We start from the raw sequence: 27541 nt of genomic DNA on the forward strand, positions 1-27541 counted from the left end.
TACCTAATTATTATACTTATAATGCATCTCTCTCTCTCAAGGAAGGCAACTATTTTTTCTATTTGTATGCTAACGTATTTACAACACATAGAAGTGTGATTGGCACTTAGAACACAACTTCCAAATATATGTTGAACACATTTGTGCTTCCTATGATTCCTTCTAGTGACATACAGAACAGTTTGAAGCCCATATGCTAACTTATGGGGATAATATTGTATCTAAACTTTAAGAAAAAAGATTACATAGCTTTTTCCACATTGTTTGTACTGCACATTTTACATCTTTGTTCCTCAAGCTATAGATCAAGGGATTTAACATGGGGATAACAAGGGTGTAAAATATGGACGCAACTTTATCAGTGTCAAAGGAATGACTGGACTCAGGTTGCACATACATAAATATCAGAGTCCCATAGAACACTGTGGCCACTGTCAGGTGGGACCCGCAGGTGGAGAAGGCCTTGTGCCTACCCTCAGCTGAGTTCATCCTGACGATGGCTGTAAGGATCAGGAGGTAAGACACAATAACTATCAAAAGGGAAAAAATCAAATTAAAGCCTGCTAAGATCAGAATAATCAGTTCAATTTCATGTGTATTTGAGCAAAGCAAAGATATCAAGGGGAGACTGTCACAGTAGAAATGACTAATGACATTGTAGCCACAGAAGGATGAACTAAAAATCTTCATGGTGACTAGAAGAGACACAAATGCACTGTAGAGATAGGGGATTGCCACTAGCACCTGACACACACTTTGTGACATGATGACTGGGTAGAGCAGAGGGTTACAGATGGCCACATAGCGGTCATAAGACATCGCTGACAGAATGAAAAGTTCACTAATGATGAACACAAGAAAGAAAGCGAGCTGTATAGCACAAAAATAATAGGAGATTGTATTTTTATCAACAACAAAATTGACTAGCATTTTGGGTCCTACAGTTGTTGAATAACCCAGATCAGTGAGAGCCAGGTGTTTGAGGAAGAAGTACATGGGTGTTTGTAGCCTGGAGTCCATCTTAGTGAGGATGATCATGCCCAGGTTGCCCACCACTGAGATCATATAGATGATGAGGAAGAGCCCAAATAATGGAGCCTGCAGCTCAGGACGGTCTGTGATTCCCATGAGAATGAATTCTTTCAGCCCTGTTAGATTATGTTTTTCCATGTAGGTTTAGTAGAAAATCTATTCTGGATAGATATATCATAAGAGTCAATAGATTTCATGTATTATCTCCTTGGAGAGGTTTTAGTATGCCAAATTAGTATAAATAAGATACATCCAAACTATCCAATTTAGGATATTTGAAAATAAACTCATCTGTCACAAAGACTACTATGCATACTTAGAGAAACAAAGGGAAATGGAAATAGATGAATGGTTCTCATTCCATTCACATTTTATTCCACAATGAATACTTTCCATTGTCTAGAGACATTTTGGTTGTCACATCTGGGAGTTAGGATTCTACCAGCTTCTAATGGCTAGACACAAGTTAAGCTGCTAAATATCTTAATATATCCAATACCTAGGCCATAACAATATTCAGCCAGGAATAACAACAGTAACAAAATTAAGAAACTCTGATGATATAATTAAATAGATAGATGAGAGAGAGAGAGAACGAGAAAGAGAAATGATAAATAGATAGATAATAGATAATAGATAGATGGATAGATAGATAGATAGATTGATAGATAGATAGAAGTACATAGATATGAATACTAAGGCAAAAATAAAAATCAAGTTAAAAATTTAGGGATCAAAGATATAGGCGATTATTTTACTATTCTTTAAAGTATCATTATTTCTATTATTTATAGGATACAATCACAAGATGACATTTATAAAATACATCAATGATACGGCCTAATACGTATGTCAATGATATAATAAAATTTTTAAACCACAAATTTCCCAAATGCATAAAACCCACTACTCAAAACATGGTTTTATGAAAGGTATTATTATGAAACTGGCTGGAACGTTAACACACTTGACAGATATTTGACAAGCGTATGAATAAGAAAAGTATGACAGATCACAGTGGGAATTATTTTTTATGTGGTGAAACATGCCAGGAGATATATGAGAATAAAAGTCTATATGACAATAAAACTCTCATATATAAAATTGACATTTCCTTGAAGAGCTTTTGTGTAGACAATGGAAATAGTTGGAAATAATTCTCAAATATCAAGTACACTGTGGGTTTCTGTTTGTTTGCTTGTGTGTTTTTTTTTTTAAATTTAAGTTTATTTTTATTTATTTTGAGAGACACAGCATGTCAGGGAAGGGGCAGAAAGAGAGGGAGACAGAGAATCCCAAGGAAGCTCTGCAGTCACAGCACAGAGCCCCAGATGGGGCTTGAACTCTCAAAACCAGGATATCATGACATGAGCCAAGCTGAGAGTTGGACACGTAATCGACTGAGCTACCTAGGTACCCCAGCCGGTGTTTTTAAGAGTGATAGCAACTTACCTGAAATGTTTCTACTTTCCTGACTTATATACCTGTGCATTCTCTGGGCTGGGACTGAAGTTCTTTGTCAAGGCTATCGTAGGAAGAGATGAGGAACTGTTTAAGCAAGACATACCTCACCACTCTTCCATGACAACATTTGAATAATCGTGTTGTGACTCCTTGGGTTACTTACCTTTTAATTTCTGTATCAATTTTAGTAGTGTCTTAATATAAGTTATTTGGGTATGAATTTGCTTAAAATATTATTCTTCCTCTGGGGCACCAGGATAGCCCAGTCAGTTGAGTGTTCAACTCTTGATCTCAGTTCAGGTCACGAACCCAGAGTCTTGGAATGAAGCCCCATGTCCAGCTCCCCACTAAGTGTGGAGCCTGTTTGGAGTCTCTCTCTCTCTCTCTCTCTCTCTCTCCCTCTTTCTCCCCCTCCAACCCCCAGCTCATGCTGTCTCTCTCTCACTCTCTGTCTAAAAACCAAACAACTATTTTCTTTATGGCATTCCCATTAAAATATAGATATACTAACTTGTTTGTAATAAATCATATATACTTTACCAAGCAAGAAAGTTAGGGAACGTGGTGTAATTGGGAGGAGAAAAAAAATTCATGGCAGAAGGTTCGCATAAAGTTTTATGAAAAATCCCTTTGAATTAAAGGGTAGAATGCTTTAAAGAAAAAATGTTGAAAGTCACTGTGATACACAATACCATAGAAACAAAATACAATACACTAAAGGTGAGACATACGTGGATCCCTGGATGTGATTTGAAATCCTTCTCTACATTAAGTCCACAGAAAACCCTTCGAACTATCATAGAGCACACGATGCAGATACACCGGTATATAATCACATAAAATGTATCTAAATATCCTAAACACCCACAGATAAGAAGTTATGCCAGAGTGGGAAGCAGATGGCACGTTAAGGTAAGAGAATGAGGTTTGGTTAAAAAAATTGTGGGCATCAGTGCTCCTGTTTGAAGAAAAAAAAAGGAAACTATATTGTTTGCAATAAAATTGCAAGGCTGAAGTCCCTGAGTGACCTAGAAGCAGACAAAAATATTCAATTTCACAACATAAAATACAAAGGTAATTATATGTAATTTCCCCTTAACTTACCTGAGTCTTCCTTATACCTTTGTGACCTCTTGACACTCTCCACTACACCAATTCACACATCTTTTTTCTGATGGGAATATGATAATGGGTATCAGTAGATGACCATATTAGAGATATATTCAGTAAATGCAGTCCAAATGCAGTATACATCTTGGGTTTTGCTTGTTAGTTTTTTTCTGCTTTGTTTTGTTTCCTTTACAATCATGGAAGCCTAAAAAAAAATAATTAGCACTTTTTAAGTACCAATTTTTCTATGAGGTGGCGGAAGTTAAAAGCATTTCCTCTCACCAGCTTTAGAATTCTATAAAAAGAATCAAATAGGAGTAGCAGTGTGGCTCAGTCAGTTAAGTACCCCACTCTTGATATCACCTCAGGTCATGACCTACAGGTGGAGGATCAAGCTCCGAGTTGGGTTCTGTGCTGAGCAGGGAGCCTGCTTGGGATTCTCTCTCTCTCTCTCTCTCTCTCTCTCTCTCTCTCTCTCTCTCTCCGTCTACCATTCACATACACACACTCTCTCTCAAAATAAACATTTTCAAAAAAGAATCAAATTGCTCTTTCATAGTTTATGATCTCTGCTGAATATTTATTATTTATTTATTTATTTATTTATCATTTTTATTTTAGACAGAGAGAAGGAGAGAGAGCGTGAGCTGGGGAGAGAGGAGAGAGACAGACAGAATCCTAAACAGGCTCCGCAGGGAGCATGATATGGGGTTGGATCTCATGATCCCAGGATCTTGACCTGAGCTGAAATCAAGCATTAGATGCCCAACCAACTGAACCATCCGGGTGCCTGATATTTATTTTTTTACAGTTATATTATTTGAGATAATTATACCCAAACAAAATCAGACAAAGCAAACAAAATCAGACGTAGTTACATTTTGTTAGGGCTTTGCCAAGGAGTTAAAATGGAACTTACCAAACATCACTGAAACATTGTGGATATTTGGCAGTAGGACATGGCACACAGTTTTCTGTCATTTTTACCTGTAGAGAAGCCTCTGTCTTGACTCTCATATGTATTTCTTACCATAGCATATTGAGAACAATTTATGGGTTCTCTTCACCTTTTGAGACTCTCCCTCAGGAGATGATGAGCAATTTGTTTATGATGGCTAAAGCATATGAAGGCATTAAAAACTTCCTGGAGCTTGTCCATTAATAGGCAGGGACAATTCATACTCACCACTGAATAAAATTATCATTTTTCTATCTATCTATCATCTATCTATCATCTATCTAATCTATCTATGCATCCATCTATTATCTATCTATCCATTATTTGTCTATGTAACTAACATCTATCTATCATCTACCTAAAATATACCATCTATCTATTTATTTATCCATCTATCACCTATTTATTTACTTATTTATTACTTCACTCTTATTTTTCACTAATACTTAACTTTTCATTTCACTGCATAGGACTCTTGATTAAAATGTCATATATTTAAGGCTGGCTCACCTGGAGTCCCCATTTCCACAGAGGTCTCCTCAGATTGGTGACATGGTAGATAATTGATAACTTCTGTTGTATTACATTATTTTAAAATTGTACATGGATAAGTATCCTGCATTAAGCAACTGTGACATGCTATTTCCTTGATTTTCATTTTTGTTTTCAGTTATCCTTCTTTCCAAGGCAGAAATTTGCTATGTATCCATCCTTCTCATTGCATAGTCAGTTGCTGTTACTGACCAGTAACCACTTGTTTTGATTTTGTTTTTCTCTTTAATTTCACAGTGCCGTATTTTATTTATTCCTTGTGTCCAAATCATTTCAATGTTTCTTTCCCACCTTGAAACATGCTCTTTTGTACTTGATATATGCCTAATTTATCAAGTTATCCTTGAAAAAAATATAATATTTTACATATGCACAACTATGTATATGTGTTATATTTCTATAAATGTCATTGTTGCATTTGTCACTTTAATTACTTGCTATGCATAGATGATATCACACTTTTTTCTTCTTCCTGTATTATAATCCATGATACAAATTAAACATTTTTCACTTATTTTTTTATTGATATATGTGTGTCTAACCCTCAGCTATCATTAACAACATCATTACATATCCAGCCTCAATGAACAGCCCTGAGTTTGTTCCCTTAAAAGTTATATATATGGAAAGCCTAGGTGGCTCAGGAGGTTAAGCCTCTGACTCGATCTCAGCTTAGGTCATGATCTCACCGTTCATGACATCGAGCCCCATGTCGCGCTAACAGTGCAGAGCCTGCTTGGGATTCTCTCTCTCCCTCTGCCCCTTTTCTCCCCTTGTTTGTGTGTGTGTGTATGTGTGTGTGTATACATACATATATGTGTGTGTGTGTATCTATATCTATATCTATATCTATATCTATATCTATATCTATATCTATATCTATCTATTCCTGATAAGGAATAGAATAGACTCATTGCTTTTCCCAAATATTTCAGATATATTATCCCAACATATTCTTTTATTAATAAATGTAAGACATATCTTGGATCTTCCCTTTCATGTCAGGTGCATAAATTGTACCTTCTTCTTAATTGTACATACATAGCATTATCAGCATCTTTTATATAATTTATTATACTGCTTCTTCCCTTTTATTTACAAGTTTGACTTCATCCTCATTGATTTGGATGTCTTTTATTTCTTTTTTGATGTCTGATTGCTGAGGCTAAGACTCTCAGTACTATGTTAAATATTAGTGGTGAGAGTGGACATCCCTGTCTTTTTCCTGACCTTAGAGGGAAATCTCAGTTTTTCCCCATTGGACCTCTATATCTCCAGTCTTTGAACCCTTCTGGTTACAAAAACTCATGGAAATCAGCCCCTCTGATTTTTCCCAGCCTATGACTTTGGGGAAATATTCTCCTTGTGTGTATACATAGTGTTCTCAGCTCTTGCTCACCTCGCTGGGACCAGGGATTCCTCCCTTCTGCAGCACCTATGATCTGTTTCTTCCCCAAACCATGCCTCAGCACCACATACCTCCCATGATATGGCCTCCTTTTTCCTCTAGCTGTGCAATTTGTTCTGTCAGTCCTCAGGTCAATCTCTTGGATATTCAGAAAGATCTGATGGTCACCTAGTTGTGTTTAAGGGACAAAAAAAGCCTAAGGTCTTCCTACTACTCCACCATCTTCCAAAATGAATATTTTTAAAATGTTATCCTTTTTCTACTGAATTAAATTTTGTACTTTCATGAAAAATTAGTTGCACTTTTTGTAAGTCTATTTTTGAGTTCTGTATTCTGTTCCTTTTCTTTACATGTCTTTTCTTCCCCCAAAGCTACACAGTTTTGATTGGTATAGCTATATGACAAAACTTAACATGAAATGGAATGTTTTCTTCTATGTTATTCTACATTTTTACATGTATTTTAGCTAGGTTAAGTCCTTCATCTTTTATACACGTTTTAGTGTAAAGACAACTATATCTATAAAATACCTTGGTGGGATTTTGTTTGGGTTGTATTACCTATAGATCTGTTTGGGAAGGATTGATACATTTAGTAGGTTGAGTTTTCTAATCTATGAACTCAGTGTGTCCTGAAATTTATTCAGATATTATTTGATTTCCTTAACCAGCATTTTTTTTCAACATTCAGATCCTGCACATATTTCCTGGGTTTAGTTCTAGGTATATTTCATTATACTTGTGTGATTGCAAATGATAATTATAATTAGGTGCTGTGCTGATCTTCTGGATTGTTGAAATGCCAAGTGTGTGTAGTCAATAGACTTTTTGAGGCTCCTAAGTGAAAGTAATGGCACTCATGAGGAAAGACCAGGACATAGACCCCCCTCATGGAATGGAGAGATTGGAGCACATTCAGATGACTGATGACTTCAAGTTAAGGCAATACACTGAACCTGCCTAAAACTATAATCAACTGTGTTTTAGACACCCCATAGAAACCTGTGTAGGCTACATAGAAAGAACATACTTACAGAGAAACTCACCTATATACACAATACATAGACACGGGAAAGTTTATTCTGATAGTTGAGAATGACACAGGAGTTATTTTAACTCTTCCTGTTCCAGGTATTCTTCTTCACTCCCACACAGCATTCCCACACTCCTTGCTTGGTGTTAGAATTATAGGCCCATAACCATTCTATTGTACTAACATATTACCTAATTATGATGCTTATAACTCTTGTCTTTACCTCAAGAATGGAATGTATATGTATTATTTATTCACAGTGTATTTAGAACACTTCAGAGTATGACAGGTACATAGAAGTCAATGTCTAGATACGTATCTTGAACTCATTTATCCTTGATTTTCCCTCTGAAGGAAGGAAAAGAAATGTTTAACGTTGATAATCTAATTCATAGGAACCACGCAGTATGTGATAAACTTAAGAAAAGGTACCTCATAACTTTTTCCATATCCTATGGAAAGCACATTTTACGTCTTTGTTCCTCAGACTATAGATCATGGGATTCAACATGGGGATAACAAGGGTGTAAAATATGGATGCCATTTTATCTGTGTCAAAGGAATGACTGGACTCAGGTTGTGCATACATAAATATCATAGTCCCATAAAACACTGTGGCCACTGTCAGGTGGGACCCACATGTAGAAAAGGCTTTGTGCCTACCCTCAGCTGAGTTCATCCCGACTATGGCTAGTAGGATCAGCAGGTAAGACACAACAACCATCAGAAGGGAGGACATCAAATTAAAAACTGAGAAAGCCAAAATCATCAATTCAATTTCATGCGTGTTTGAGCAGAGCAAGGATAACAAGGGAAGACAGTCACAGTAGAAATGGCTGATGACATTGTAACCACAGAAGGATGAACTAAAAATCCTTATGGTGACTAGTAGAGCCATAAATGTGCTGTAGAGATAGAGGATTGTCATCAGCACCTGACACACCCTTTGTGACATGATGACTGGATAGAGCAGAGGATTACAGATGGCCACGTAGCGGTCATAGGACATAGCCGACAGAATGAAAAGCTCGCTAACGATGAACATAATGTAGAATGCTCCCTGCGTGGCACACAAATGATAGGAAATTGTGTTTTCTTCCACAACAAAACTTGCTAACATTTTGGGTCCCACAGTTGTTGAATAACCCAGATCAGTGAGAGCCAGGTGTTTGAGGAAGAAGTACATGGGTGTTTGTAGCCTGGAGTCCACCTTGGCGAGGATGATCAGGCCCAAGTTGCCCACCACTGACATCACATAGATGATGAGGAAGAGCCCAAATAATGGAGCCTGCAGCTCAGGACGTTGTGTGATTCCCATGAGAATAAATTCATTAAACACTGTCAGATTGTGTTTTTCCATCCAAGTTTACTAGAAAATCTATTATGGATAGATACATCATCATAGTCAATATATATTATGTACTGTCTCCTGAGAGAGGGCTTGGTATGGCCAACTAGTATAAATAAGATACATCCAAACTGTCCAATTTAGGATATTTGAAAACAAACCCAAATCCCATGTAGACCACTATATATGCATAAAGAAATCGAAATAGTGGTTCTCAACTGGAGGCATTTTACTCCATAAAGAATATATTTCAATGTCTAGAGACATTTTGAATGTCATATCCAAGAGTCGGGATGCTACTGATTTCCAATTGTTAGACACAAGTAAAGCTGCTAAATACCTTAATATATCTAATATCTAGGCCATGACAATATTCAGTCAGGAATAACAACAGTAACAATGTTAAAAAACCCTGGTGATATAATTAGGTGGATAGATAATAGACTTATTTATTGATAGATGGAAAATAAATACATAAAGGTAAGTAGATATGGATGCTAAAGAAGAAACAAAAAAAATGAAAACTTCAGGGATTAGATATATGGGTGTTTATTTTACCATTCTTTAAAGTATTCTTTCTACCATATATGATACAATCACAAAATGACATTTATAAGATACGTAAATCATATGACCCAATACATATGTCTATTATATATTATAAGTTTTTTAATGTTTACTTATTTATTTTGAGACAGAGAGGGTCAGAGAGAGCGAGAGAGAGAGAGAATGTCAAGCAGGCTCTTCCCTGTCAGTGCAGAGCTCACTGCAGGGCTTGATGCCACAAACCATGAGATCGTGACCTGAGTCGAAATCAGGAGTTGGACACTTAACCACCTGAAGCATAGGTGCCTGTATAATAAAAATGTTAAACCAGAAGTTCCCCAATTGCATAAAGCCCACTACTCAAGCATGGTCCTACGAAAGGTATGCCTACATGTGAAACTGACTGGAAAGTTAGCATACTTGACAGATATTTGACAGGTGTATGAATAAGAAAAGTGTAACACATCAGAATGGGAATTATTTTGGGGGACATGGTGAAACATACCAGGAGATACATGTATGGGATATACTTTCAGCTGTATTTCAGCTTATAGTATATCCAAAGATTTGATTTGGGCAAAAAAATGTGAGTTATCTAAAAGTCTTTATTCTCATATATAAAGCTGATGTTTCCTTGATGAGTTTTAGATAGGATAAATGAAGTTTAGATACTTTAATATGTCTATGTTACCTGGAAATAGTTCTCAAATATTAAGTACATTATGGGTTTTTATTTGCTTGTTTGTTTGCTTGTTTATGGTTTTTGAAAGAGTGATAGGAACTTACCTGAAATGTTTCTACTTTCCTGACTTATATACCTGTGCATTTTCTGGACTGGGACTGAAGTTCTTTGTCAAGGCTATCATAGGAAGAGGTGAGGAACTGTTCAAGCAAGACATACCTCACCACTCTTCCATGACAACATTTGAATAATCGTGTTGTGACTCCTTGGGTTACTTATCTTCTAATTTTCTTATCAGTTTTAGTATCATTTCAGATAAGTTATTCTGCTATAAACTTGCTTAAAACGTTATTCTTCCCCCTGTGGCATTTTTACTAAAATAGAGATATACTAACTCAAATGTAGCAAATCAGATGCACTTTCTCGAGCAAGAAACTAAGGGAACATGGTAAATTTGGAGGAAGAATAGGTTACTGGCAGAGGTTTGGCATAATGAGGTTTCACAAGAATTCCCTTTGGATTAGCGGAAATCACACTTTAAGGAAAAATAAAAGTTGAAAGCCACTGTGATACACAATAGCTTAAAGACAAAATACAATACACTGAAGACGAGATATATGTTGGTCTCTGGATGGGATTTGAAATCCTTCTCTACACTAAGTCCACAAAAACACCTTCAAACTATGATGTAGCACATAATGCAGACAAACATGTATATAATCACATGACGTGTATCTAAATATCGTAAACACTCACAGATAAAAAATTATTCCAGAGTGGAAGGTGGATGGCAGGTTAAGGTAAGAGAAATATTTTTGGTTTAAAAAGTCGTGGGCATCAAAAGGGAAATAATACTGTCTGCAATGAAATTACAGGTCAAGTCAGAAGTCGCTGAGTGAGCTCTAAGCAGACAAAACATACAACTCCACAACATTCCACATAAAGGTAATTATGTGTAACTTCCCTTTAACTTACCTGAGTCTTAGGTTTGTCACCTCTTGATATGCTCCTCTGCTCTGATGCACACACCTTTCTTATAACAGAAATATGATAATGTGTATCAGTAGGAGAGAATATTAGAGAAATATTCCGTAAATGCAATAAAAACTATAAATTTTGAGTTTTGCTTGTTTCTTTCCACTTTGTTTTGTTTTCCTTTGCAATCATGGAAAGCTGAACAAATAAATAGTACTTTTTGAGTACCAAGTTTTCTGTGAGGTGAAGAAAGATAAAAGCATATCCTGTCACTAGCTTTGGAGTTCTATAAAAAGAATCACATTGCTTTTTCATAGTTTACTGTCTCTGTTGGATGTTTGATATGTAATTGTTTAAAGCTATATCCTTTGAGATAATTCTTCCCGCTTTCTGTCAGATCCTACTGGAAAATGAAGAATACTCTACATCATTCCATTTCCATAATACTTGCTACTTAAAGGTCTCCAAATGTCCAAATAAGGCTTTGCACACCTCATTGTGAGGTGACCACCCCTTTTTTTCCTTATCAAGACCTCAGAGGATAATTGTATTGATATGTTTATTTAAACAATCATTAAATACTAAATTACTTTTGAGAGAATCACAAAAAATGTCCAGAGTCACTAAATAAACATTTGGAAAGACATCAAAATGACAGATACTACCTGAAGTTTCTTAATTTTGCTAACTCAAAAAATTTCATGTCTCTTCGGCTGTGTACCGTTTGCTTTTATATTGCTCTCCGTTTGAGGTAAAACTATTCATATTAAATGGAAGTATTGCATAACTATATAAAAATGAAGTTTCAAAGAGTCACAGAAGCATTAGCCTCTCCACCATGTGAAATCATTCAAAAAATTAATAAGAAGGAAAAAACAAGGTAATTCCCACTCCTGCTCAGGCATTATGGTTACTGGAAAGCAAAGCAAACAAAATCAGAAATGGTCACATTTTGCTAGAGCTTTGCCACGAAGTTAAAGTGGAACTTACCAAACATCACCGAAACATCGTGGATATTTGGTAATATGAGATACCACACAAATTTTCTGTCATTTTCACCTGTAATGGACCCTCTGTCTTGACTCCCATATGTGTTTCTTAACATGGCATATGGAGAACAATTTATGGGTTCTCTTCACCTTTTGAAGACTCTCCCTCAGGAGATGCTGAGCAATTTGTTTAATGATGGCTCAAGCATATGAGGGCATTAAAAAATGTCTGGAAGTTGTCCATTAACAGGCAAGGGCAATTTGTATTCACCAGAGAATAAATTATCTATCGGTTGATCTATCACCTATTATCTATCATCTATCTATCTATCTATCTATCTATCATCTATCATCATCATCGTCATTTACATTCAATCGCCCATCTCTCTATCATCAACATCTATATTCAAACATCTATTATCTCTATCATTATCTATCATCTATCATCATCATTTATATTCAATCACCTATTTATCCATCATCTATTTAGCTTTCTTTTTCTTTCTTTCTTTCTTTCTTTCTTTCTTTCTTTCTTTCTTTCTCTTTCTTTCTTTCTTTCTTTCTTCTTTCTTTCTTTTTTCTTTCTTCTTTCTTTCTTTCTTTCTTTCTTTCTTTCTTTCTTTCTTTCTCTCCTATTTTCACCCTTACTTAACTTTTCATTTACACCACATAGGACCCTTTTTAAATTTTTTTTAAATGTTCATTTATTTTCGAGAGAGAGACAGACAGAGTGCAAGCGAGAGAAAGGCAGAGAGACAGGGAGACACAGAACCGGAAGCAGTCTCCAGGCTCTGAGCTGTCAGGACAGAGGGCAACAGGGGCTCGAAGTCACAAGCCACAAGATCACAACCTGAGCTGAAGTCGGATGCTTAACGGACTGAGCCACCCAGGGGCCCCAGCAATACATAGGACTCTTGATAAAAATGTCGTATATTTAGGGCAGGTTCATCAGGGCTTCCATTTCCATAGAGGGCTCCTCAAATTGGTGACACAGTGGAGAGTTGATAAATTCTGTTCTATTAAATTATTTTAAAATTATATATGGAATAGGGCACCTGATGGCTCAGTCGGTTAAGCATCCGACTTCGGCTCAAGTCATGATCTCACAGCTTCTGCATCTGAGTCCCACATGGGCCTCTGTGCTGACAGCTAGGAGCCTGGAACCTACTTCGGATTCTGTGTCTCTCTCTCTCCCCCTCTGCCCCTCCTCCGCTGCATGCTCTGCCTCTCTCAGTCTCTCAAAAATAAACAAACATTAAAAACTTAATGAAAAGATTGTGCATGGAATAAAATTAATACGTTAAGCAAATGTGGCATGTTGTTTCCTTGAATTTCGTTTTGTTTTTATTGTTATCCTTTCCAAGGCAGAAGTTTGTTATGCGCCCTTCTCATTGCATAGCAAGTTGCCGTCACTGACTGGTTACCACTTCTGCTTTGATTTTGTTTTTCTCTTTAATTTCACAGTGCGGTATTTTATTCTTTTGTGCCCAGATCATCTCAATTTTTCTTTCCTACCTTGAACCATGCTCTGTTGTACTTAACATATACCTAGATTATCAAGTTATCCTTGCAAAACCCTCATATGTTACATATGTGCAACTATGTATATGTGTTATATTTCTATAAATTTCACTGCTGCATTTGTCACTTTAATTGCTTGTTGTGCACAGATGATATGGCACTTTGTGCTTCTTTCTGTATTAGAGTCCATGATACAAATTTCCCAATTTTCATTTATTGTTTTATTGATAGATGTCGTGTGTCCAACCCTCAGCTATCACCATTACATCATTACGGTATCTGGCCTCAGTGAACAGCCCTGAATTTGTCCCCTTAAAATTTGTATATATATATTATATATATTATATATATTATATATTATATATATTATATATTATATATATTATATATATTATATATTATATATATTATATATTATATATATTATATATATTATATATTTTATATATTATATATTATATATTATATATATTATATATTATCTATTATCTATTATATATTATATATATTATCTATATTATATATTATATATAATATTTATATATATTATATATTATATATATTATATATTATATATATAATATGTGTACATATTATATAATATATATAATATATAATATGTACACATATTATATATATAATATATATATAATGTATTCTTGATAAGAGGGAGTTGAATATACTCATTAATTTCCTAAATATTTCAGATATATTATCTCTATATACTCTTCAATAAATGCAAGATAGATCCTCTTCCCTTTCATGTTACTCTATTCATTTTTTCTGCTGAAAAAAAATCCAGGAATATCCAAAAGCATGCTTCTCTTTTACTTTGTATCATGTCTGTGCATCTGCACAATAGTTATTTGTTGCTGTCTGCAATGATGTACAAGGGGCAGCCTTTAAAACCTTTATTCATTCCTACGGAGAGTTTGCCTTCTAATCTGAGCCATACGTAAAACAATAACAGATATTTTTCTCACACCGCACGAATTCTTTTTAAAAATCACTTACATGTGTATTTCCAATGGAGCTTAGCACTTATAAAATTTCTGAGCTTACTGAAAGTACGCTGGTCTTGAAGGGAAGGGACTTGGGAAGTAACTGCGTTTCCCAATTCATAGAACTTGAAAAGAGTAAAACCCTCAATTGAAGCATTTTGTTGAACTTTCTTCTTATTGTCATAAAAGACATATAGCATAAAATGTACCATTTTAATGATTTTAGCATTTAATTTGTAAGTATATATTTGTGTCATTAGATACATACCTACTGTTTTGCAAACATCATGGTTATCTACCTCCAGAACATTCTCATCATTCCAAACTGAAACTCTATACCCATGAAACATCTATACCCATTCTCTTTTCTTCCATCATGTTGCAACTACTGTTTCTGCTTCTATGAATTTTACAATTCTAGCTTCCTCACCTAAAGGAAGTCATACGAAATAAATAAATACATAAACATTATCTCTTTTTCAATTTTTTCTAGTTACATGGGTGGGATATAGAAATAAAGTTGATTTTTTTGTAATTTGTTTCATATCCGGCAAATTTTATAAATACATGTATTATTTTTAATAAATTATTTATAGTTTTTTCTATGTAGTTAAGACATCAAAAAAAATTTTTTTAATGGTAGTGTGTGCTTTCCCATCTATCTTTATACTTTTTATTTCCTAACGTGGTGAACCAGCTACAATGCCCAATATATACTGAATATAAACGGTGAGTCTGGATCTCCTTGTCTTAGGAGTGTTCAGAGGAAAATCTTTAATGTTTCAGTATTATATTACAAGTTTTCTGTAGGTTTTTAAAATGTAATAATATGTACCCATGATTATGATATCATACAAGTATTTTCACCACCTTCAATACCTCTGTGTTCAATCGATTTATTCCCCCACATGCAGGATTTCTTTAGATATTATTTATAACACCAGTTTCTACTATCCTGCTCAGCGAGGCAGTTTATTACAAATCAGCATTGAATTTCATCATAAACCTGTTAAGGATGTTGAATTATGTGATTTATGTAATGGGTTTTCATGTGTGAAATCAGCCTTGCATTCTTGCCTACATGCAGTACTCCTCAACTGTATCAAACATTCTAAACCAAAATGGGTCACTTGTATAAAGTGCCAAGTGAGTACAGCTCAATCTCATTTATATTTTCATAAGCCAGTGTGATTTCGGGAGAGCCTGGTGTCTTTCATTTAATATTATATCCATTCATTCTTCACCTCCCTGGCCTTCTTCGCTTATTCCGAGTCGTGAAGATATTTTCCTTTTGTTCAAGAAATGTGGTTTTGGGGCACCTGGGTGCCTCAGACTGGGTGCCTCAGACTGGGTGGCTCAGTCTGTTAAACAGCTGACTCCTTATTTCAGCTCAGGTCATAATCTCATGGTTCTGCTGGTGAGAAGAAGCCCTGTGTCCATCTCTGCACTGACAGCCGGGAGCCTGCTTGGGATTCTTTCTCCCTCTCTCTCTGCCTCTCTCCCATTCACACATGTGATCTCTTTCTCTCAAAATAAGTAAATAAACATTTAAAAAATAATCTAGCTTTATTAAAGGAAGTTGTACCTGTCATTAGATTCATCTTGTGGGACATTGCCTGGCTATTTTAAATCTCTTGGCTTGCCATATAAATTTTGATATCAACTGAAATATTTAAAAGTACTATTGGGATTGTACTGTTACTGTGTTAAATCTATAGGATATCTTAAGGAGAACTGACCTCATCACAGCATTTACTTCTTCCAAACAATGGACATGATGTACTCCTACATCTATGTTTTCTTTAATAACTGAGCAAGGCTTTTGTAATTTCTAACCACAAAATCATGTAAATTGTTTATTAGATTTTCTCCTAACTATGAGACAAATTTTTTCAGGTGTAATTGATAGTTTAAAATTTTATTTTTAAGCAGCACTCTCAACAATAGCCAAATTATGGAAAGAGCCTAAGTGTCCATCAACTGATGAATGGATAAAGAAATTGTGGTTTATATACACAATGGAGTACTACGTGGCAATGAGAAAGAATGAAATATGGCCCTTTGTAGCAACATGGATGGAACTGGAGAGTGTGATGCTAAGTGAAATAAGCCATACAGAGAAAGGCAGATACCATATGTTTTCACTCTTAGGTGGATCCTGAGAAATTTAACAGAAACCCATGGGGGAAGGGAAGGAAAAAAAAAGGAGGTTAGAGTGGGAGAGAGCCAAAGCATAAGAGACTCTTAAAAACTGAGAACAAACTGAAGGTTGATGGGGGGGTGGGAGGGTGGGGAGGGTGGGTGATGGGTATTGAGGAGGGCATATTTTGGGATGAGCACTGGGTGTTGTATGGAAACCAATTTGACAATAAACTTCATATATTGAAAAAAATAAATTAAAAAAAGGCAAAAAAATAAAATTTTATTTTTACCTGTTTATTACTAATGGATAGCAAAATAATTGATCTTTCATTTGGAAACTTTATATGTACTAACCTTGCAAAATTTAGTCATTATTTTCAGTGTATCAGCTTGAAGATATTTTTGAATTTTTAATATATACAATTATGAATCTTACAAACAATAATACTTTTATTTATGCTTTCCTCAGCATGCATATAGTCACAAATCATAATTTCACAGAAATCTACCCATGCAAGCAATAGTCCAAGGCTGAAACAATGTTAGTTGTTTCATCAGTGGATGAACTCATTGCAGATGTGGTAGACATAGTGAGAGAACTAGAATCAGAAGTGGAGCCTGAAGATGTGAATGAATGGCTGAAATCTCATGACAAAACTTTAATGGATGAAGAATTGCTTCTTATGCATGAACCAAGAAAGTGATTTCTTCAAGTGGAATCTACTCCTGGTGAAGATGCTGTAAGGTTGTTGAACTGGCAACAGTGGATTTAGAATATGGATTTAGAATATGACATACACATGGTCAATAGAGCAGTAGCAGGGTTTGAGAAGATTGACTCCATTTTGAAAAGAAGTTCTACTGTGGTTAAATGCTATCAAACAGCACCACATGCTACAGGGAAGTTATTCATGAAAGGAAGAGTCAATCAATGCAACACACTTCACTGTTGTCTTATTTTAGGAAATCACCACAGTTGGGGTGCCTGGTGGCTCAGCTGGTTGGGTGTCTGACTCAGCTCAGGTCATGATATCGCCATTCAGAGTTTGAGCCCTGCATCAGGCTCTGTGCCTGTTTTGGATTCTGTGTCTCCTCTCTCTCTCTCTCTGTTCCTCCCCTGCTCATGCTCTGTCTCTGTCTCTGTCTCTCTCTTAAAAATAAAGAAACATTTAAAAATTTTTTAATTAAAAAAAAAAACAGAAAATACTACAGTCACCCTAACCTTTGGCAACCACCACCCTGACCAGTAAACAGCCATCAAGATGGAGGCAAGACCCTCTAGGCAAAATATTATGACTTTGAAGGCTCAGATGACAGCATTTTCAAGCAATACAGTGTTTTTTTAAAAGTATACACATCGTATGATTACCTTTAATGCTAAAAAACACTTAACAGACTATAATACAGGGTCAACATAACTTTTATATGTATTGGACAACCAAAAATTCATTTAATTTGGTTTACTGTGAAATTTGCTTCATTGTGTTGGACTGGAACCAAACCCGCAATATCTCTGAGGTATGTCTATGTTTGCACACTTTCTCCAAGTTCTTCGTAGGGCATTTTTCACCTCTTTGTTCCTCAAGCTGTAGATCATTGGATTCAACATGGGTATAACCAACGTGTAAAATAAGGCGGCCATATTATCAGTATCAAAGGAATGAGTAGATTTCGGCTGCACATACATAAAGAATAGAGTGCCATAGAGTAAGACAATCACTGCCAGATGGGATCCACAGGTGGAGAAAGCCTTGTGCCTGCCTTCTGCAGAGTTCATCCTGAAGATGGCAACAGAGATTAGAATGTAGGACATAAGGACTGTGAGAAGAGATGACACCAAATTAAAAGCAGAAAAGATCAGAATTATCAATCTAATTTCATCGGTGCCTGAACAGAGCAAAGCTATCAATGGTAGACTGTCACAGTAGAAATGCCTGATGACATTATAATCACTAAATGATGAAAGGAAAATTTTCATGATGGTCAACAAAGACAAAGAGACACTATAGAGATAAGGCATTACCACTAGCACCTGACATAATCTTTGTGACATAACAGCTGTGTAGAGCAGAGGGTTACAGATGGCCACATAGCGGTCATAGGCCATTGCCGACAGAATGAAAATTTCATTAATGATAAAAATACTGCAAAAAGTGAGTTGGGTGGCACACCCATTAAAGGAGATTGTATGTTGATCTACAGCATAATTTACTAGCATTTTGGGTCCCTCAGCTGTTGAATAACCAAGATCAGTGAAAGCCAGGTGTCTGAGGAAGAAGTACATGGGTGTTTGTAGCCTAAAGTCTATCTTGGTGAGGATGATCAAACCCAGATTACCCACGACTGAGACCAGATAAACAGTGAGGAGTAGTCCAAATAATGGAGACTGCAGCTCAGGGAGTCCTGTGATTCCCATTAGAATGAATTCTTTCAACAGTGTTAGATTGTGTTTGTCTGTGCAGGCCATTCGGGAAAACTATACTGGGAATAAATACAAAAATAATCATTAACTTTCATGACATGACTGAGAGGACCATTTTAATAATGATTAAAGGCCTAAATCTTTCGTTATGGCCTGTGGCCGTAATTGTCTGTTCCAGCACCTGGCAGCTCATTTCTCTCTTTCTCTCCCTCTCTCTTTCTCTCCCTCTCTCAGCTTAACTGAGCTCTTTATAGCTTTCTTAGATACAACAGCAAAATAACAAACAACAAAGTTAAAATCTCCTAAATTGGATTTATCAAAATGTAAAAAACAGACAAGTTGTATGCATTAATGGACATTGTTACGGAATGAAAAATTAACTCATATAATGAAAAAAATTGTCAATCTTCTATCTGGTAAGAGTCTAGTATATAAAATATACAAAGGACTCTTACAGTCTAATATCTAAATGAAAAATTACCCAAATTAAACAAAAAAAAAACAGGCAAAAAAGTTGAAGGACATTTCTTACAGAAAATATGCGAATGGACATCGTCATATGAAAAGATATTCAACATCATTAGCCATGAGGGCAATGCAAATCCATACCACAAGGAGATACCACTTCGCTTGTCCTAAGGTGGCTTAAAAAAGAAAAGAAAAGAAAAAAAAATCACAAAGGTTGACAAGGGTGTAGAGATAAGAATCCTTGTGTATTAATGGGAAGGTAAAACAGTACAGTCACTATGGATGGAGTTTGACGGTGACTCCATACATCAAGCTAAGAATTACCATTCTGATCCAGTAATTCCTTTCCAGATATGTACCCCCAAAGTACCGACAACCACAAGAGTTCATACAAAAACTTTGCAGGTAAATGTTCATGACAGCATTCGTAAGAGTTACACCAGTTCATGATAGTCAAAACTTGGGGACAACCCAAATGTCCATCAACCAATGCATGGATAGCATCTCTGTGGTCTCCACACAATAAGAAATTAGGAAGCCATACAAGGAAAGAAGTATTGTTATATGCAACAACATGGATGAGCCTTTAAAACGTGCTAAGCAAAAGAAGCCAAGTATAAAAGGAAACATCTGTGCGTATTATATTATATAATTCCATTATATGAAATATCCAGAAGAGATGAATCCATAGAGAGAGAAAACAGATTAGCGGTCAGGAACACTAAATTCATTCTCAGAAGACAATACAGTTAGGGACATATTTCGGGTGGATATTAAAAGCATCATAAATCTCACGGAATAAATGAGAATATCAGAGTGTGTGTTCTCTTTTAAATCCATGCTACTAAATACAAGTCCCCTTATATATGAGAAAAGATATGACGTGTTTCTAATTATCTTTAGAGTTCTATGTAAAACACTAAACTTTATTTTACATGGTTCTATTTACATTACTTTGTATGATTATTGAAGGTAACCTGGTTCTTACCTTTTAGATCTGTTTTTTTCCCTCCCAACTTTTCTTCAAACATGTAAAAAACACAATGAGATTAGCGTTGGACCTTCACTATAAAACTACCCTAAGGATAGAGGTGAGAGAACTAAATTATTCCCCAGCCCTGCCCCCTCCTATTGCCAAATACATCTTTTTACACTAAATTAGGTGACAATGAGTATATTCAACATGGAAGGTCAACAAAATATAAATTTAAATATATATACTTACACATCAAAGTAATTTTCAAGGGGGAATAGAGTTTTAGAAAAAAAAACTATTAAATAAGTGGAAAATACACTGTAATTGTAATCAAAATACATATTACTGCTTTAAAATTTTGCAAGAATTCTTCTTTATTGAAATTTGTATGTGCACATATTTTAATCTTAATTCCAATCTACATGAGATGTGCTTTTCGTTATTTAAGGGATAATCTGATGGCATTTCAGAGACTATTCCAAAGCTTACAGGTAAGGAAGAGGGGCAATCCTGTTATTAATCAGATGTTATGGGGTGATGGAGGCATTATGTACTGATATCAATGCTTTAATAGTTTGCTTTCACCTCACTTCCAACTAAAAGGGATGGTTTGAAAAAGACATTGATAAATTTGGGAAACACATGATGTATTTGAAACAGAAATTGCAAGTGTTACAAACACATTGAGGCAATCCTTTTACTTTAGAGGGATTGGAAACCACTATGGAAATGTGTGATTTGAGTTAGAAATTCTGAAAATATCCAACTAACTACGCATAATAGTATCATATTTGACATTTTACTAAGGGTCCAAGTGAAAGAAACTAAACAGGAAAATCTTAAGGTCTTGGGTGTGAATTTCTTAACCAATTCCCTTTTCAGAGATTGCTTTTTTTCCCCCCACTATTCAATGATTACAACCTTGCTGCATCTTAGCAAACATCTAGCTTTCACCAAAAATTATAATAAAGATGTTTACAACCTTGTATTTGCCCAGAAACTTCAGTTAACAAAAGAGAACTGTTAAAGAGATGGTTAAATCATGGAAGCGGGTGGGGGTTTGGGGACAATAATGTAAATGGGAGGTGGGGTCCTGAAGAGTCACTAGACTCAGAGTTAGTCACAGAGACAGCTACAGTGTGCTCACCTGCGAGGTGGAAAATCTCTGGGCTCCCATTTGTTCATGGCACAACCCAGTAAGGATTTATGGATGACTTTACTCCTTTGAGTCTCTCCCTGAGGAGAAAGAATACAAGCTAATTATGCCTCAAGCGTTTGAAAATATCAAACAAAGGCGTGGTATATCTCCTAATTCTACAGGACATCTTTATATTCCCCTGCAAATAAAGTTATGTTAGATACCTTTCCACAATGTCTCCTGGTAAAGTCTTTCTACTGTAACCCAGCGATCTGGAATCAAATCGTTGTATTTATAGGAAAGATGTTTTCATTGTTCTTGCAACCCTTAATGATCTTCTTCTACTACAATGGCTTTTTATGAGTTTATCTCTGGGGGCAGAATGAAGATGATTGAATGATGCTTACTACATCATTAAAAAAATTTACAAGTAAAAGTAAAAATTTACAAGTACTTGTTTTCCCCTTTTTTGTGGTGTTTTAACTTATTTAAACATAATATACTTATTAACAAATGCATGCATCATACATTTTTGCAAATTCAAGACAGCTGTGTAATCAGAATCCAAATCAAACAGCTATGATGATAGTAAAATTGAAACATTACCAAGACCCCAGGAGAATCCTTCAGTCTGCTGTCTGTGATGAACTGTCCCCTTAAACACACACACTCACATGTGCACACACACATGAATAATTCTTTTTCTGCCTGCTAACACTGTGAATTATTTTTATCTATTTTTGTTACCTTTATTTTTTTTAATTTTTTAAAACGTTTTATTTATTTTTAAGACAGAGAGAGACAGAGCATGTGTGGGGGAGGGGCAGAGAGAGAGAGAGAGAGAGAGAGAGAAAGAGAGAGAGAGAGAGAGAGGAAGACACAGAATCTGAAGCAGGCTCCAGGCTCTGAGCTATCAGCACAGAGCCTGAAGCCGGGCTCGAACTCACGGCCTGGGAGATCGTGACCTGAGCCGAAGTCCGACGCTCAACGGACTGAGCCACCCAGGCACCCCTGTCATGTATTTTTTAAGGATAATAATTTATAGTTTATAAAAACATTTTGCCCTGATATAGAGAAGAATTTCTTGAAAATGGTAATTAAAAACAGCTACTCCCACATCTTTGATGTCCACACCAATACCTTTTGTCATCTTCATATTGTATTTCTTGTCTACTCTTTATGGATTTGGAACAGTTACCTTTATATTATGCTTACAAATCCTTTGTCCACGATTTGTCTGATTATGTAGGTCTGATAAAAGTATCCTCTCCCTCAGGCATCTAGGGGTGCCTGGGTGGCTCAGTTGGTTGAGCATATGACTTCAGCTCAGGTCATGATCCCGCCCTCCATGGGTTCAAGCCCCAGGTGGGGCTCTGACAGTTCAGAGCCTGGAGACTGCTTTGGATTTTGTGTCTCCCTCTCTCTCTGCCCCTCCCCCACTCATTCTCTGTCTCCCTCTATTTCTCAAAAGTGAATAAACGTTAAAAAAAATACTCCCTTGGGCATCTGGATGGTTTAGTTGGTTAAGAGTCTGACTCTTGATATTGGCTCAGGTCATGATCTCATGGTTTGTGAGTTTGAGCCTCGTGTTGGGCTCTGTGCTGACAGATAGGGATTTTCTCTTCTCTCTCTCTCTGCCCCTCCACACCCTCTAAAAAAATTTTTTAAAAAAACAACTTTTCCCACTGTTAGAGTTTCCTTCTCATACTATTAATTGTGATGAGCATAATTTCTTAAATCAGTGCAATGAATCATTTTAAATCTTAGATAACCATTGTTTTATGAGGTCTGTTTCAAATGCTTTATATATTTCAATATCTCCAAGATGTTTCACTATTCTTTCCTTTTAGATGTTTGTATTTCACATTGAGATCTTTAATCAAGTAGAATTGAGTCTGTATAGGGACTGGGTACGCGCCCAGATCCTTTTTTTCTCTCCAAATAAATATACAAATTGCCTAAGAGTATTTATGGAAAGTATCATTCTTCCTCTTTGAGAAAATAGTGATGCATCCATCATAAGTTAGGTAACAGTGTATTTGTAGATCTGTTTCTGAAGTCACTATTGTATTCCATCAATCATTTGGTCCGTTTTCTGGACAATGTTCTCTTTCCTTTTTTTTTTTTTTTTAATTGCAGTGTAATTGACACACAATGTACGTTAGTCTCAGATGTAAAACACAGTGAATCAACGTGTTTATCCATTATGTTATGCTAACCACAAGTGTAGCTACCACCTGTCAATACCATTGACTATATTTTCTATGCTGTACCTTTTATTCCTGTAACTTAACTCATTCCATAATTGGAAGCCTGTATCTTCCTCTCCCCCCACCCCCCCACCCCGGCCTTTTTGTCTATCCCCCATCCCCCTCCTCTCTGGCAACCATAAATTTGTTCTCCGTATTGATAGGTCTACATCTAACTTTGCTTGTTTGTTGATTTGATTGTTTGTTTTTAGATTCCGTATATTAGTGAATCATATGGTATTTGTATTTCTCGGTCTGGCTTGTTTCGCTTACCATAATACTTCCTGTGTCTATCCATGTTGGCACAAATGGCAAGATCTCATCCTTTTTTTTTTTTTTTTACATTTATTTATTTTTGATAGACAGAGACAGAGCACAAGTGGGGGAGGGGCAGAGAGAGGTTGAACCAGAATCACAAGCAGGCTTTGTGCCATCGAGCACAACGTGGGGCTCGAACCCATGAACCGTGAGATCATGACCTGAGCCAAAGTCGGATGCTTAACCAACTGAGCCACCCAGATGCCTCAAGATCTCATCCATTTTAAGGCTGAGTAATATTCCATTGTGTATAAATTCCACATCTTCTTTATTCTATCATCTAACAGTGGCTACTTGGGCTGATTCCATATTTTGGCTACTGTAAATACTAGTGCAGTGACTATAGAAGTGAATATAACTATTTGAATTAGTGTTTTTGTATTCTTTTATATTCTTAGGGTAAATACCCAGTGATGACATTCTTGGATCATGTGGCATTTTCATTTCTAAATTTTAGAGGACCCTCTTAAGTTTTTAGAGCCACTATTTCCACAGCGGCTATACCAATTAGGAAAAAAGAAATTGAATTACTATAGCTTTGTAATAGGTCATGAAATCTGGTAGTATAACTCCTGTAACTTTAATCTTTCTTCAAACTATCTTTGTATTTTTGGCATTTTGCCTCTCTTAATTAAGTTTATAATCAGCTTCCATAATTCTAAAATAAAGAAGGGAAAAGAATGAAAGAATGAAGAAAGGAAGATTAAAACATAGTTTCTATAATAATTTAAAACTATCTAGTTTATTAATGTTTACACATTAAAATAATCTTGCTTAATTAAATAAATTGGCATCCGTTATTGGAATGCCTCTGTATTCTTTCTTCTATAATATTCTAGATATTTGGATTTCCATGTAATCTTTAAAATCTACTTGATGATTAAAAAATGCTGCTGCAGTTTTGATCGTTACTACATTAAATATATAGAATAATTTAGGGAGAACTAACCACCATGCAACATTTATTTCTTCTCAGCAATTGTATGGTATATGCTACATTTATGACTTCTTTAATAATTCAGTAATGTTTTTATAGTTTGTAGCAGAGATGTGATGCAACTTGCTCATTAAATTTTCCCTAAGTATTATAGACTTTTCATTTCTAGTGTAATTGATAGTTTAAAACTTTACTTTTACCTTTTTTTGTTATTGTAAAGCAAAAAAACAAATCTGATCTTTAATATGCTGACTTAATGTGCACTAACCTTGCAAAATTCAGTTATTATTTCTAATGTTTCAGCATGAACAGTTTTTGAAATTTTAATGTAAACAATTATGCCGCCTGAAAATAAATACACTTTTATTTCTGCTTTCCCCAAGCATATACAGGTACACATATCGCTTAATAAAAGCTGAGATGCTTCCCACAACAAGAGGATAGAGTTCAAGTGTCATTAAGGTAGATATAATTGATTATTCATTATTGTGTGTATTTCCCCCAACAGGAACAATAGTTGCCATCTTCTATATGCCATATGCCATTGTGGTGGGGACTAGCATTTATTTAACATTTAGGCAAAGACATTAGAAAGCCTTTTAAATAATAATATCTAAGGGGAGATGTATTACAACAAACCCAAGAAACAGTACAAGTTGTCTTCAATTGTAACATAAGTACTTAGGAATGTGAGAACAGTAGTCTGGACTTCAGTCACCTCCACTGAAACCAAAAATGATATCAGAAGGATCATCATTACTGAAACATCTATACATTGAAAATGGGAAAAACAATTCTAGTTTTCCGTGACTTTTATATATTAGTCCTTTCTAAGGCCTATGGCATATAATCAACAATAGTCTATAAACTAATTTATTATATATGTAGTTCACAGTGAACTCTACATAGGCAGTTTGTGCAGATTTTTCCATATCCGATGCAGGGCACATTTTACCTCTTTGTTCCTCAAGCTGTAGATCATGGGATTCAGCATAGGTATTATCAAAGTATAAAATACAGAGGCAATTTTATCAGTATCAAAGGAATGACTGGATTTGGGTTGCACGTACATGAAGAATAGAGTTGCATATAATACAACGACCACTGTCATATGGGATCCACAGGTGGAGAAGGCCTTGTGCCTGCCCTGTGCAGAGTTCATGCTGCGGATGGCCATCAGGATCAAGATGTAGGAGACAAGCACTATCAGAAGAGAAGACACCAAATTAAATGCTGAAAAGATCAGTATTATCAACTCAATGTCACGTGTGCTTGAGCACAACAAAGTTAATAAGGGAAGATTGTCACAATAAAATTGTCTAATGACATTATGGTCACAAAAGGATGACATAAAAATCTTTATGGTGATTATCAGAGAAAGAAAGGCACTGTAGACATAGGGGACAGCCACCAGCACCCAGCACACCTTTTGTGACATAACAACCATATAAAGCAGAGGATGACAGATGGCCATATAGCGGTCATAGGCCATTGCTGACAGAATGAAAAGCTCGCTGATGATGAACAAGATGAAGAAAGCCAGCTGTGTGGCACACCCGTTATAGGGGATTGTGTTTTGATTAGCTATGAAATTGACTAACATTTTTGGCCCTACAGTTGTTGAATAACCCAGATCAGTGAGAGCCAGGTGTCTGAGGAAGAAGTACATGGGTGTTTGTAGCCTGGAGTCCACCTTGGTGAGGATGATCATGCCCAGGTTGCCCACCACTGAGATCACATAGATGCTGAGGAAGAGTCCAAAGACGGCAGCCTGCAGCTCAGGCCGGTCTGTAATTCCCATTAGGATGAATTCTGTTAGCACTGTTTGATTTGGTTGGTTCATCCTGGCCATGAAGGAAGAATGCTGTGGGAGAAACATCACAAGAGTCCTTGAGATTCTGGAGACAGCATCTGTTCCCATTTTAGAACCCAAAGTCATTATGGGTAAGACAAATCCAAGTTTTTAGATGAGGTGACTTAAGGGGCGCCTGAGTGGCTTAGTCACTTAAGCGTCTGACTTCGACTTAGGTCATGATCTCACAGTTCGTGGCTTTGAGCCCTATGTCTGGCTCTGTGCTGGCAGCTCAGAGCCCGGAGCCCGCTTTGGATTCTGTGCCTCCCTCTCTGTCTGCCCCTCCCCGACTCATGCTCTGTCTCTGTCTCTTAATTAAACACTAAAAAAAATTTAGATGAGGTGACTTGAAACAAGACTCACCGCCAACATTGAAGCTGGAACCAAATTTAGAAAGTGTTATAACCTAAGATATATAGTA

At 36.0% G+C, this 27541-nt stretch overlaps 5 protein-coding genes across 5 annotated transcripts in view; all 5 read right to left on the bottom strand.

The window, feature by feature from the left end:
• The window catches only part of LOC106986173 (olfactory receptor 8K1), a 56192-nt gene extending 48482 nt beyond the window's left edge, over positions 1 to 7710 (bottom strand). Inside the window, exons 1-2 of the mRNA XM_053203164.1 lie at positions 7570 to 7710; positions 3601 to 3811 (exon numbers count right to left, since the gene is read on the bottom strand). The gene's annotated coding sequence lies outside the window, so the exon portion shown is untranslated. The remainder of the gene's footprint in view (positions 1 to 3600; positions 3812 to 7569) is intronic.
• Positions 229 to 1183, bottom strand: LOC106986228 (olfactory receptor 8K3-like). Its single transcript, XM_015084401.2, has one exon. It carries the CDS (start codon positions 1168 to 1170, stop codon positions 229 to 231), a length of 942 nt encoding a protein of 313 aa, XP_014939887.2. The 5' UTR covers positions 1171 to 1183.
• Positions 7711 to 7989: 279 nt separating the features above from the next.
• Positions 7990 to 8916, bottom strand: LOC106986245 (olfactory receptor 8K3-like). Its single transcript, XM_015084418.1, has one exon. It carries the CDS (start codon positions 8914 to 8916, stop codon positions 7990 to 7992), a length of 927 nt encoding a protein of 308 aa, XP_014939904.1.
• A 9321-nt stretch (positions 8917 to 18237) lies between these two features.
• LOC106986177 (olfactory receptor 8K3-like) lies at positions 18238 to 19227 on the bottom strand. The gene has a single exon (XM_015084355.1). The coding sequence runs from the start codon at positions 19225 to 19227 to the stop codon at positions 18238 to 18240; it is 990 nt and encodes a 329-aa protein (XP_014939841.1).
• Positions 19228 to 25972: 6745 nt separating this feature from the next.
• Positions 25973 to 27111, bottom strand: LOC106986178 (olfactory receptor 8K3-like). The gene has a single exon (XM_015084356.2). The coding sequence runs from the start codon at positions 27109 to 27111 to the stop codon at positions 26170 to 26172; it is 942 nt and encodes a 313-aa protein (XP_014939842.1). The 3' UTR covers positions 25973 to 26169.
• Positions 27112 to 27541: the final 430 nt, after the last annotated feature.

Source organism: Acinonyx jubatus, chromosome D1 (genome assembly GCF_027475565.1).
Source record: "Acinonyx jubatus isolate Ajub_Pintada_27869175 chromosome D1, VMU_Ajub_asm_v1.0, whole genome shotgun sequence".
Classification (NCBI taxonomy): domain Eukaryota; kingdom Metazoa; phylum Chordata; class Mammalia; order Carnivora; family Felidae; genus Acinonyx; species Acinonyx jubatus.